The 14,966-nt window shown below is 31.3% G+C and overlaps 1 protein-coding gene across 1 annotated transcript; it reads left to right on the top strand.

Moving 5' to 3' along the window:
- The first annotated feature begins 1,750 nt into the window (after positions 1-1,750).
- Positions 1,751-13,332, top strand: LOC111638822 (cytochrome P450 3A8-like). Its single transcript, XM_023384571.1, has 13 exons — positions 1,751-1,841; positions 1,926-1,978; positions 2,056-2,152; positions 3,860-3,976; positions 4,045-4,133; positions 4,202-4,344; positions 7,200-7,315; positions 7,380-7,455; positions 7,530-7,690; positions 7,785-7,873; positions 12,360-12,503; positions 12,567-12,729; positions 12,795-13,332. Exons 1-13 carry the CDS (start codon positions 1,803-1,805, stop codon positions 12,870-12,872), a joined length of 1,365 nt encoding a protein of 454 aa, XP_023240339.1. The 5' UTR covers positions 1,751-1,802; the 3' UTR covers positions 12,873-13,332.
- The last annotated feature ends 1,634 nt before the right edge of the window (positions 13,333-14,966 follow it).

Raw genomic sequence — 14,966 nt, 5'->3', positions numbered from 1 at the left:
TGGGGACAAAATGCAGCCTTGTCGCACCCCTTTCTCAATTTTAAAGCATTCAGTTTCTCCATATACAGTTCTTACTTTTGCTTCTTGTTCATTGTAAAGACTCATCAATAAAGATATAAGGTGTTCAGGAATTCCCATGCTCCTGAGTACTTTTCATAGCTTGGAGTGATCCACACAATCAAAGGCTTTACTATAGTCTATAAAACAAAAGAAGGCATCCTTCTGGTACTCTTTTGCCTTTTCTAGAATCCATCTGATGTTGCTAATTTGATCGCGAGTTCTTCTTCCCTTTCTAAATCCAGCCTGTTCCAGTGGTAATTCTATTTCTAAAAAAATTAATTAAATATAATATTTAATTAATTTTTTAATGTTTATGTGAACATTACAGTAAACTACTGTATTAAATACATGCATTCCAAAGAAATTTTCTTGTTAGAAGTATGTATCTCAATGTTAATATTATTTCATGTTAGAATTGACAGATATGTACTGTAATTACTTTTTACACAGAAAAATTATGAATTTTATTGAAGAATTTGCGGTTTTCTTATATCAGATGAATTTAAATCTAACGAGAAAGAATTAAGTCTCGAGCATTATTAATTTAAATAACTCTAGGATTAAATATAAATGTTAAAGTTTATAAAAATGAATAATTTACGTTATTGATTGCCTGATCATTTTATTCGCAAGACATACCTGATTAAGGTTAAATATATCAGTGCTTGTCGAACTTTCTATGTTCAGTGTCCGCATTCCAATTCCTCGTGATCAGTAAATTTAAATGAATAATTTATTTGCTATTACTAAGGATTAAATAGCGCTAAGCACTGGTATAACACTAAGAATTTCATATTTTCAGTGCTGAAAGATATTCTGTTTCTTGCTCGTTCATTCTCAATTTTTTTTTGTAAAATGTAAAAATATTCCTTTTGTATTTTTAAAGAATAATTCGCTTAGACATTGTCAATGTATGAGAGATATGATCATCCGTGTTAAATATTTAAATACTAAACCTTGAACTAGAAATTTACAACTATAAATACTGTAATGGCGTAGCAAGAACAATTGAAAGAAATAACTATCTCTATTAGATAAACGATAAAGGCTTAAATTATCGGTAATTTTACAGTCCAGAATCTAGTAAGATGTTGATATATGATAACAGCTGGCGATATATCAAAAACTTATAAGGCTTTTTTTGCTTAGATAATTTTTATTTAGTAATTTTAAGAAACATATGTATGACGACTCTGATAAATAAAATGCTTTCTTGTAACCCTACATACAGACTAAACTAACTATCTACATAGAATTACCTAAAAATCTAGGAATTTTTAGGTTATTTTCAAGCCTATTATGGATTACACATATTCGAACCCATAATAGGCTTGATCTTAGCTCTGAAAGCCTTCTTAGTGCCCAGCGAAAAAAGTTTTTAAAAGTTTTTAAAGAGCGAAAAAAGTTTTTAAAAAAATAAAAACTTTACGTGAAAATATTCTGTGTGTTATAATTATTGATGATATTTTATATTATATTAAACCAAATTGATTTCAGGATTTATTTCAATAAGAGTAAAATATTTAGTAGCAAATTTTTAAAATTGATACCGGGTTTACGAATTAAAACACAGGAAGATAACAAAAATATATCTTATCAAAAAGTATGTGGAATTTATCTTTACAATTTATATAGAATTTAGGAAATCAAAANTTTTATACAAAATAAACAATTTCAAAATTAGATATTTAACAAGAAATTTCGGCTTTTGGAAAAGTCGAGGCATTCCTGAAGTTCCTCCCATGATTTTTACTGGATCAGTCGGTTTAGACTTCAAAACCGTAAGTTTATTATAATGAAATTTAAATATTTATAATTTCGTAATAATATAATTTCGTAAACTATGCAATTGTATATGCATTTAGAATCAAGGAGTATTGGAGCAACAATGGTACAACAAATATGGAAAAGTAGTTGGGTAACAAAATCTAAATAATATATGAAAATATATTCATTTTATTGGCTTTTATTTAATGTTGAATATAAATATTTAAGTATATATGAAGGATCAAATCCAGCTCTAATAGTAGGCGAACCAGAATTGATAAAGAATATTCTTGTCAAAGATTTCTATGCTTTTTCTGAGCAAAGAGTAAGTTTGTATATATTTTATACTTTAATTATTTTATATTTCAATTTTACAATTTTTAGTAATAATTTTCAAATATTTATTGCTTTGTTGGAAAATTTACGGATTAGGTAATCTTTGCAATGACTTCTGGTAGAAAGATTATTTTTAATGATGCAAGCTCAATGGACGACAGAATGATATTTACGTAATACTGAGGGACTTTGTCTTCTTGTTCAAAAATTTCGTGACGATTTATCGATTCCCCAGTGCCACCGTTTCCATCTTATTTTTTATTTTTATTTTTTTCGTGACGAGAAAAAAGGTCATTACGATTTGAAGCTAAATCTTCTATGTAGAGATAATAGATAAATATAAAGAAAGGACTGCTGTAATTTCTAAATACATCTGAAAAATAATAAATCTGTACTAAAGAAAGTATAATCCACAGGGGCACGGAAATTTACGGGGGCACAGAGTTTTCAGGGAACGGAACGGCTTGGCCTGAAAACTAGTAACTTAGTCGTGGGTTCGTGCCTCTCCAGGACGTGGAGTTTTCCGGGTTTTTGCCACGTCTGTAACGCCTGAATAGGTGACAGTTACCCTTAAAAACACCTCCCGGAAGGTATTCCCCTAGGTAGATCGCCCAAGTGTTACGTAATTTAGCAAAACAAACTAACAATAATCTACAGGAATGTACAAATAGGTCGAAAGTTTATAAAGATTTTATTTAATTAAAAGATTTTGATTTATGTAACTATTTTATTTTTTTGTTTTAAAATAATAATGTTAAAGATTTATATTATAATACTTGTTTATTAAAACTTATCTTAGAGACGTCCTCTTTCCTTATGGTAGATATGCTAACTAAAACAACTGAGCATTGATAAAATGAATATTTTTTTACAAATCTATCTGCTATTTTTAATTTTAAAAAAATCATGATGGCTCTGGAGATCCGAGCGGGTAAATCCCAGAATTTTTATGTGTGGTCCCGGATATATCAGATTCCGTTTTTCATCACCTGGTCATCCCATTGTAGACCTGATCGAGCCTATATTGGCATGGAGAAAAGACCCTCATAGTGCCCACAGACTAAAAACGTCAAAAAAGCAGTTTTAGAGTATGCATGATACCATAAGCACCAATGTGATAAAATTGTTGTAGAAAACACGTTTATAATATGTATAGTTTAATTTTTCTATTTTATAATTGTAAAAATTGTAGTGTAAAATTTTTATACTACATTTTAAACAGTATTTTCGTATTATATACATAAGTCTACAATATTTAAACTTATACGCCTGTAACATTTTCGCTAAGTTTTGCAAAACAAACTTTAGTTTTTTATAATCATAAGTAAATTAAAATAATTAAAAATAACTTATAACTGAATTTTTGGGCTCTCAAAAGGACTTATCAAACAGTATTAATGCAATAGGAGAAATCACACAGATGGAAGAACTCTTGTTATTTATTGTATTAATATGCATACCGTTGTTACAATAAAAAAAACCAGTGTTCTCCATCTCTGTGTGTTTTCTCCTATTGCATCAATGGTGTTTGATAAATTCGCCTGAGAACCAACAACTCAGCGCTTACATATTCAATTATAGTAATAGACAAAAAGCAAATTGTCAATAAAAATAAGTTCTTTATTTTTATGGAATTTATAATTGAATAGATACAAATAGATCTTTTTAATGAAAAATAATAATAATTCATATTTAGCAAATACGTTTTGGTGATCCAATTTTGGACAGAGTTTTTGTGCTCCAAAGTTATCAAAGATGGAAAGAACTAAGAAATATCATTTCTCCTGCTTTTACATCTGGAAAATTGAGAATGGTATTTATACTTTTCTTATTTGTATTATATCAAAATAAAAATAATAATTTGTATTATTAATTTTTCAGATGGTCAAGGATAGTAATTATTGCGCTCGAGGACTGCTAGAAAATTTTATACAAATTGCTAGAGAAAATAGAGAAGTTGTAGTTAATGAGTAAGTGAAAATTTTAGAATTGACAATTTATTTTTTCATTTATTATTGTTTAAAAACTACTATTTCAGTTATTTTACTGCTTTTCTTATGGACGTAATTGCTAAGTGTGCTTTTGGAGTAAAGCTCGATTCCAGAAAAGATCCAAATAATTTATTTGTAGCCGCGATTCAAGAATTAATTGGTCCTATTCCTTGGAGATTCATAATAGCAGGTATGTTATTCATAACTTACAAATTTTATTTGTAGCTATACTCAAATAATTATATTTTACATAATTTTTAAAAATGTTTTTATATTTTGTAATAATTCTTTTATTTTAAATACAAAATACATCAATTTAATTTATTAAATACTGTATGTGGTGTTCCTTGTAGTATTTGTGTTTAGTAGTAAAATTATTTTGACCCAATTGAATTTAAATATTTTGAATCATTCCTTTGTTATCCCTGCTCTAAATAAGTACTCTATTTTTCTGAATGAGCCAGACTAATTGATTACAGTTCATATTTTTCTTTTCTGAACAAGGGGCTGAAGTAGTTACATCGCACACTTTTTAATTGAACTAACTATTCTGGAAGAGTAAAATTGAAGTGGAAATGCTGTCGAATATATGTAGATGTAGAATTTTATCGCTCGCTTTCTCCTCTTATTAAATATTTGTTAAAAATTAATTTTTTATACAAATAAAATATTAAAAATACTAGAGCAAGAAAGTACGAGGGTGGTTTTTTTTCAAGCTCCGATGGTCCATAAAACAAAGACAAATGTAAATAACGAAATGAATTTATTACCAAAAGTTAGGTACAAGCATTGTTACTTTTCGACTTAGTCACCGTGAAGATTGAGGCATTTGTCATATCTGTGGACGAGTTTTTCCACCCCCTTGTCATTGCAAAAAATTTTCAAAATTATTATATCTTTAAATTTTTTGAAGAAAAAAAAATTCAATAAACAAAACACATTTACTTGCACTCTCTCTTCCTCCTCGTTTGTTGCAATGATTTTAATATCTGTTGCCACCAGTAAATTGAGATGGCCTTAACAATATTGTTTTGAAGATCATCATTAATTCATTAGTCTCAAACCACTGCCCTGCTAGCCACGTTTTCAGTTCAAAAAAAGAGGTGGAAGTTTTCAATACCTTTAAACACCCAGCGTATAGCCCCGATTTAGCGTCGAGGGACTTCCACCTCTTTCCTGAATAGGAAAAGTTTCTAGGGGGCAGAGGTTCGAGACTAATGACGATCTTCAAAACAACGTTAGGGTCCATCTCGAATCATTGGCGGCAACATTCTATGACAAGGGAATAGCAAAGCTCGTCCACAAATATAACAAATTCCTCAATCTTCACGGTGATTATGTCGAAAAGTAACCATATCTGTACCTAACTTTTGGTTATAAATTCATTTTGATATTTACACTTGTCCTTTTTTTTATGGACCATAGGAGCTTGAAAAACAGCCTACGTATAAAAGTGTTTGGGTAAATACCCGGAGCTCCTTTTAGAGTTCAAAGTAGGATACCCCTATGAGCGCCTCTGTCCCCCATAAAATGACTTAATATTTAATTTTGCCGGAGTCGGGAGTCGGAGTGGGCCTACTAAAATTATCAGGACTCGGAGTCGAGTGTTTTTTACCGACTCCGCAGCCCTGACCTAAAAGTTTAAAATACTATTCAAAATTGTTTAAGCAATGAAAATGATTTACATACCACTGTGATCAAAAAGTATCGGGAAGATACGCTATCAAAAACAAGAGATTTTGGCTGGTAATCTCCTACAAGATGTTCGAGGAAGGCAGAGTACGCATCAAAGATAAACCACGCTCTGAATGAGCCATTCACTTCAACTGATGAACAACAACACGTCTCTCGAGTCAGAGATTTGATGCTCAATGATCACTTCGCTTCTCGAGTCGTCTCGAAAACTTTGAAAAACGACGTTTTTGAGTGGCCGAGGAAATCCTTCCTCAAAGCGAATCGTTATTAAAAACCTCATCATTACGGGTGTTGAAACATGGATCTACACTTTTGACACCGAAACAACTCGAATGAATGGCGCTTGTTTTCTTCGATTTTCGTGGTGTTGTTCATCACAAATTCCTTCCGACTGGCCAAACTGTCAAGAAAGAATATTATTTGAGCGTTTCGCGTCGTTTTTGTGAAGGAATTCGTAGAAAACCATATAATTTGTGGCGAGAAAACTCTTGGATTTTGCACCACGACAATGTACTTACTCACGATGTTCCTGTTTGTGAATTTTTGTTCAAAAATTCAATAAATGCGGTTCTCCAAGCTCCACTCACCTGTTTTAACATCGATTTTTTTCCCGTTTCGTATAGTAAAATTTCCGCTCTGCGGTCACCGTTTTGAATTGATTGATCTCATAAAACGAAATTTGCTGGGAGTTTTAAAGGGGTTTCACGAATAAGACTTTAAGGCATGTTTTTAGGATTGTAAAAAATGTTGACATAAGTGCATTGCAATGAGTGGGGATTACTGTAATAAGATGTAAATTTTAAAACCTATAGACATTCTAAAATGGAAAAATTAGATACCTTTATTAATATTATTAAGGATTATATACAGTAGGACGTCGTTTATCCGAATCAATTGGGGACTGGGGTGGTTCGGATAACTTATTTTTCGGATAACGAATCATGTACGAAAAAATATATTAATTTATCCCATCTTGACATTTTCTCTCCGTTGCGTGTCGCTTCGCGTTGAATTTTCGTCGATGTTAAGCCTAACGAAGACTATTGTATCGTTAAAAATTATTTTTTTATTTTGTACAAACAAAATAAATTTATTGAAAAATATAAAAACAATAAAAAATTATACTTCAGATGCTAATTTAGTATTAAAAACGTAAAATATTTGAGTAGCCCGAGAAATAGCCGAAGATTGCAGCGCCACAGCACTAGCGAAAATTTAAATTTGCCGACTGGAATGCTTTCGGATAACGGACGTTTCGGATAACCAGCTTTCGGATAAACGACGCTCTACTGTATTTAAAGCGCCAATGAAATGTATTCAGATTTATTAACTAAAAATAAAATTTTTCAGGCTATTTTCCTGGTTTTGCAAAACTTATCCGTATGTCTCTTTTCAACCCACAAACAATTACATATTTTAGAAACGTTGTTTTACAAGTGATAAAAGAGAGAGAAAATTTAAAAGATGTGAGTTAACATTTTAAATTACCTACGAATTAAAAACAAACGTTTATATTAAAATCTATTTTAGGAAGAGAAACCCATGGATTTTCTGCAATTGATGATGGATTTCAAAAACAATCAAGATCGCAAAAATGAGAAAAAAAGTTATTAAATTTGTATTTATATAGTAATAGATACTTTATTATTCTTTATTTCTTAATGTCTATATATTTTAAAGTATTGGACTTAGACGATGTTATTGCCCAATGTGTTCTATTTGTTATTGCTGGATTCACTGCCATGACCGGAACTCTTACATATGCTGCTTATCAATTAGCTGTTAGTCCAGAAATTCAAGAAAAACTTATCGATGAAATTGACCAAACAGTAAAAGATAATGTAAGCTATGATACGTACTAGTATATATGTAGGAAAATGTTTTCGAATAATGAGGTTTAATTAATACTAATTTTTAAATTTTTAAATTTAATAGGAAGAATTAAACTATGATAATATTTCCAATATGAAATATTTAGATGCTTTCTTGGAAGAAGTTATCAGATGTCATACAGTATCAATAAGGTTAACATTATTTTATTATTAGTCTATAAATTTTTATTTTTTGTTGAAATTTATATTTTAAAATTTAGATCTAAGTAAATTGCTCTCTCTCATTTAAACGATATAAAATATAATAGTAAACAGTAAAGTATATAAAATATTTTTTAGAAATTCAGAAGGGATATTTTTAAAACTAATTTTTTAAAAACAATAAATAATTATATTGTTTAAATAGTAATAGTTTAATCAGAATAAAGTGTAATTATGGCAGATCTTAAAATCTACAACGTGTTGATATATCGCGTAATTAATCAATCAATCAAATGTTGCCGCACATTCCGATTTGTTTATGTTATGCAAACTGCAAAATTTGATCTTCGATTTTTGATCTTGTCAAAAAAATTGGAACTTCGATTTATTGAGGCGTGGGAAAATCTTTTCAGACGTGACGCAAAGCAGACTTTGCATTCAAGTTCGATCACCAAAGTATTAAAGTAAACGAAGTAAACGTAGTCCCAATGATAAAATGAATCTGAAAAGATCTGAATGATCTTTCATATTCATGCGTGTCAATGGACGATTCAAGGGCTAAAATCTACGCTCAATAAAAAAAATGCCATATGCCCCTGCAGGGTCGACGCTACCGCGTGGGCAAACTGAGCATTTGTCCAGGGAGGCAAATTTTCACAAATAACGAACTGTGAAACTATTGTAGTACTGTAAATGAAACTATTTTAGCTATTTTCCACTTCTTCAATATTTAAAGATCTTTCGGTCTAAATTCGATTTTTAAAAAAATATTATGATTAATAACACAAAAAAATTATCTCAAAAAATTTTATTAAAAATATTATTTTATCAGGAGGTCACTGCCGTGACTCCTGATAAAAAACCATTTTTAAATAATCACTGACCGACTATATACAAGAATCAGAGTTACCGATTTTCGTGGTTCGATTTCTCCGCCCTAAGCACCTGAAATAATTCCGAATATCTCATTCGAAAGAAATTGTTTTCTTACGTAATGTGCAAAATTTCAAGATTTTTTATGAAGCGGTTGCCGAACTATAAGCAATTGAAAAGTGCAAAAATTGCCAAAAAAGCTGTATTTTCTTCTTCATCATCCGGCAATGCAGACGTTCTTAGAGAAAACTATTGGGTCTAGAAAGCTCAAATTTTAAACTTAAACATTTCTCGTTATCAGTGAGGTACTGGCGGAATTTCTGGATCGATAGGTCATAGTTTTTGGGAGTTTCCCCGTAGAGCTAATTCAGTTTTACGGCTTAATTTTATGCTTATAAGAAAATTACGTGGAAATAAATGAATTTTATTTAAAATGTTACTCGGAATTAGAAAGGTTCAAATTTATGCCAATTAAACCTTTTTATAACGATTTTCTAAATGGCGTAACGAAAGCGTCGATCGGTTGCGCCATTTAGAAAATCGTTAAAAATGAATATCGAAAGCGTTCAGTTGGCGGTCGCAAAGCGCCGACCAAGCTTATGTCTTGACGTAATGATTAGTGATGTAACGAATATTCGGTTACTATTCGGTATTCGGCCTATTTTTCGCTATTCTGCCGAATACCGAATATTTAATTAATCACTATTCGGCCAAATACCGAATACCTAAAAAAATAGGAGTAAGAAATAACAAAAACACAGTAAATTAATCATTTTAGTATTTAGATTTAATGTTATTGGGTTAGTGTTGTTTGTTTATATTTATTTATAACTTATAAGATGCACAAAATAAAAAACAAAATAATATTAGTCACATGTATTCACAATTTATAATTACAAAGATCAGCACACGTACACACCTATTCGTTCGAGAATCGTCGCACATATGGAAATCTGACCCTGCCTATCCTTCTTTTTAAGCGCTCGTTTTTGCTCTTCCCTTTCTCTTTCCTCTATCGCTCTAGTCCACGTATGCCTATGCATATATCATTATACGCGCACACGATACTTTCGATTCGTCACTTTTCCGTCGTAGATTTTTCACTATACAATTACGTGACTCACAGCCTGGTGATAACGGAGAAAAGAGACAGAGAGGACGTCGGTATAAGTCACAGTTATGATTTCACAGATTCGAGACAGCTCGGTAACCCGAACGGCCCCAGGCTTTCGCCCGTGACTTTCATTACAAGCATTTAGCTTTCCGAAGTCTATGACAACAATTGTTTGGCATTGACGGCCGCGAATTTCGTGCCAATAACCTGCCTCGACTTGTTCGATTATGTTAGCGACTCAATTTCATATTTATTTTCACATTTTCACTTCGCAATCCTTCTCTCTTCTTTTCCCGTTATTTACACGTGTAGGTCATTTCATTGTTATCGACATTTGATATCATCACTTATCACATACTGCCACGACGCTCTTGTCTGTCCGCTACAACTGTCAAGAATTAACGCGATTGGCGAAGCGTAGTGACAGCGGGCCAATATTTATTAAGAGCGGGGTCCTTGCCATAATGCGGGTTGCGCGCCAATTTTCGTACGTGCGGTAATCGAGCAGAATAGTTTGGCCGAATATTCGGCTATTCGCTCACGCTCCTGGCTGAATATTCGGCCTGAGGCCGAATATATTATTCGTTACAACACTAGTAATGACACAATTATTAAACAAAAACAATTGCTATTCAAACAAAAACACCTGAGATGTAAAAAATCGCCAAGTAAAAATTTATGGGAATTTAACAAATTTTTCTTGATAGTTTTTCTTTGGTAAAGATAAGCTTGGCGCTTGAAAGAGGTACATACAAGATTTTTTCCTACATTTACTTTATATTTCGCCTTTAACTGAAGGGTCCCCGAGAAAAAAATTTTTTTTGAATTTTTGGAATGTTTTTTAGGTCCCCAAATTTTTTCAAAATTTTTTGCCCGCCCGAAAAAATTTTATTGCAATTTTAATTAGCTTTTAATAAGACTCGATTAAGGCTTAATTGTTTTTTAATGGGATTTTTTTTATCAAATTTAATTCATCATTCTAAAGTTGTGCACGGATTTGACTTCGGTAAAGTTATTTAAAGCTAGTTTCTGATGTCAAAAACGACCTCCAAAAGTTTTTAAATTTTTTAAATTAATATATTTTATTTTATATAAATTTAATTAATTAGGGGGGGTCGGAAATCGCAATTAAAATCTTAATTTTTTAAAAATATAGTAAAATATAGGCGTCGNAAACGACCTCCAAAAAATTTTTTAAATTAATATGTTTTATTTTATATAAATTTAATTAATTAGGGGGTCGGAAATTGCAATTAAAATTTTAACTTTTTAAAAATATAGGCCTAGTTTGTAGTCACCCTACTTTAAACCCTTGTCTTCCCGAAACGTCTATGAGAATGCCCCTGGAAATCCGACTCCAGCTGTTCTCAAGGTCATCCAGCTGTGTAAACAATGACTCATCGGTGTTAAATTTCGCAGAAAGGCGAGACAAAGGAACTTAAACTTCAAAGCTTTTTCTTCAAAATAAACGCATTTCTTTCGTTCTTTTTCAGTTTGAAGTATTTTTTATCCTTTTTTAAAAATTCCATAAAAAGTGGGCGGGTCAGAAGGGGTTAAATTAAGCACCAAGCTTATTTTTACAAAAGAAAAACTGCTAAGAAAAATTTGTTAAATTGTCAAATTCTTACTTGGCGAAATTTTTTTAAATCTCAGGTGCTTTTGTTTGGATATTTTTACCTCTAACCTAGATTTGGGGTTGGAGAAATATCAATTTTTAAACTATTTTATTAATACAGTATATACATATTGAAAAAGTTAAAACCCAATTGGTTTATTCTATCAAATGTTATTTTAAAAAATTCAAAAAACGTTAATAGTGGGAGTAGGGATGATTTTTTACAAAATTTTCGAAGCAAATACATTTATTTTTCGGCAGACAAAATTTATGTGAGTAAAAACAGATTTTATAATTTGGAAGCTTTTCGAGATATGGCCATCATTCCCCTAATTTCTCCCGTAACAATGGTCTGATTTTAGGGAGGTTATTGCCGACGTTTTCATCGTGAAAACGTGAACGTCGAACGTTCATGTTTTCGCGATGAAAACTTCAGCCACAACTTCTCTTTTCTTGAAAACTTCTAAAAATATTTTCCCCTAATATACAAAATTTAGAAATTTTCAACAGACACAGGAATTATTAAGCATTAAATTGGATTTAAAAAATGCCCCTCCCCACATGTACTAACATCCATACACACAGAAAACCTCTAACTTGTTTTCGTGTCTCGATGTTTCAAGTTCTCTTAAGACCAAAAATGAAAAATCTTTGATATCATTAATTTTTTACCGATCGCCATACTTCCCCTCTATTATTTAACAGTCGGAATAATAATACTTTGGAGTCCCCTACTCCAATCATTCTTAAATAGGCTTTAGGAGTGGTTGGGGTGTGGCTACCTGTAAAACATGAATTTATACATATTCGTTAAAATTTTGATCCATTCGGAATTATTCCTCATTAATTTTATTTATTATAATTATTTTCTTTAGATTAGAAAGGACAACAGTACAAGACTATAAGCTAGGCGATACCGGACTCGTCATACCAAAAGGCACACTAGTTGCAGTACCTGTCCATGCCATACATCATGATCCAAATTATTTCCCGGACCCTGAAAAATTTGATCCAGATAGGTAAACTGTAAATATCAATAACAATCTTAATACAAAAGTTTCTAAAAATTTAATTTATTTTAGATTTCTAGCGGAACAGAGAAAGAATATTATTCCATACACAAGTATGCCATTTGGCATCGGACCGAGGAATTGCTTAGGAATGAAATTTGCTCAAACGCAGATAAAAATAGCTCTGGCTATGGTTTTGCAACGTATTAAATTCAAACGTGGAACTAAGACAAAGGTTCATTTGCATGCATTTTGCATTCAAGCATTTTAAATTATAACACAATAAAAATTTTTTTACAGGACAAAATAGAACTCCATATTGCAAGAACATTTAATAGACCGAAGGATACCTATCTCAAGATGGAAGAAAGAAAATGAAAAATCATTTAGTCCATAGTAATAAGCTCGATAAATTAATTTCTTAAATAATTAAAAAATAAAGAATTTTAATTCTTTAAAATTTAAAATGACTTTTTTTTTCGTTTTCGTATCTTTCCACCCTGTGACGGCTTTTTTTCCATACCAATTGAGGGCCGGATGATAATCCGCTTTCAATAAGACGGCCGGATAATAATCCGGCCGTCCTATTGAGGGCAAAACTGCAATTGGTATGGAAAAAAAGCCGTCACAGGTGGACCGACATAGATGATTTCTGGACAGATCGCCCTTAAAAATTTCTTGGAGAAGGTGTCGCCCGGATTCTATCTCGGGTTCTAGAGCGGTAGGCTGATGCCTTGACGCCTCGGCCATCAGTCGTGACAATTAAAACGGCCATCGTTTTAATGATTGAAATATAACAATTACAAGTTTGTGAATTGTTTATTGATAAGAATGTAGAACACGAATAAATTTATTATTGAAAAATCAATAGCGATGTCTTTGTAATTTATTCTACAATTTGATATTTTACACAGTATTTTAATCATTTTAATAATACACAGTATTTTAATCATTTGGCTTTAAATATTTTTTAAATATAAATCTGCAACTAGTCACCATTTTTTTGTATTAAATACTGTAGAAGTTTTTTTTAAAGAATGAAAAGAAATTATTTCAGTTTTATCCTTTTCTTTAATAAAACCTTCTAAATTACCCTATAACCTTGGCTATCGGTTGCCCTGTATAAACCAAAGAAGCGAAAGTTGTAAAGATGTTTCGTATATATAGACCGCAGCCAGGTTATTATCAGGTATGACATTGTTTAAATCTCATTGTACTTGATTTAATCGTATGCTATCTTATTGGCCATTTTTGCAGTTTTAAAATTATTTCATATCAGTTTGATTTTTTATAACAAAATATGTCAACCTTTTTGGTTACTTTCGACAAGTATTTGATAATTTTTTCGCTACTTTCAAAGCAGATTTGTTCATCTCCTAAAAATTTAATGAAAATGAAATAAATATTGACTGAGAAACTAAATCTAGTGGCATCTGAAACTACACTTTTAAACAGTAAATTTGAAATGAATTGGATTAATTAGCTCGAGATATCAATTTTTAATAGATATTTAATTTTGAGATTATAAGCATGCAAGACTCAGTAGAAACACAGCTCAAATGAGGAATAAAACAGAATATCTCTGCTTTAACTGTTTAAAAAAAAATTATGATAAATTGAATTGGATTTGAATCCGAATTCATCATAGTAATACTACTTCAAGGTATAATTCTTCGCCGCTCGATTATCGGACAATGTTATTTAAAGTTATTAATTAAATTTAAAGCTTAACTAAACTTTACTTAGAATTAATTAAGTTTGAATCTTAAAGTGCGCTTCATTTGAATCTTAAAGTGCGCTTCAACCAAGAAGCTTCTCCTTTGTGAAAGCGGCTTGACAATGAATGTAATCATTTGAATTGTTTTCAATTTACGGTTTTTTATGTTTTCACTTTTTCGTCCTGTGGGAACTAAGAGGGTCTTTTTTCCATCAAGAATTCAGCCGGGTGGGCTTCCGGGTGATGAGGGACGGAGTCCCACATATTCGGACGGATCGTCCATAAAAAAGTTTTCGGGGATTTCTCACCCGGATTTGATTCCGGATAGACCTCGGCCGTCGCAATATAGGTTTAATGTACGAAACTACATGACATACTCTAAAAATTGCTTCATCCCGTTACAAGTAAACAAAAATACAGTCATTTAAAGTTTTTGAATCAATTAGAATTATAATTGACACACTCGTGTAGAGCTACGTGAAAGCCTGGAGTAAATATTCCTCCTATAATTCCAGAATAATAATTAATAAATAAAAATATATTTGTAAATGATTAAATATTAATTACAATTTTATTTTAAAATAAAAGTTTACGTCAGAAGTAAATTAAAAACTTTTATTTTAAAAAAATAAATAAAATACAGATATGTTGCCACCTAGCGGGCAAGAGTGGATTAATAGTGTCACCTTTCTGCCCGTTCTAGGTCATGTGGTCTTAGCATAAGAATGACGTAACCGAGACCGAGAGATACGATT

This window comes from Centruroides sculpturatus, unplaced genomic scaffold, assembly GCF_000671375.1.
Source record: "Centruroides sculpturatus isolate CEXI.00-Female unplaced genomic scaffold, Cexi_2.0 scaffold1154, whole genome shotgun sequence".
Lineage (NCBI taxonomy): Eukaryota > Metazoa > Arthropoda > Arachnida > Scorpiones > Buthidae > Centruroides > Centruroides sculpturatus.
This window is presented reverse-complemented; position numbering and strand designations above follow the sequence as displayed.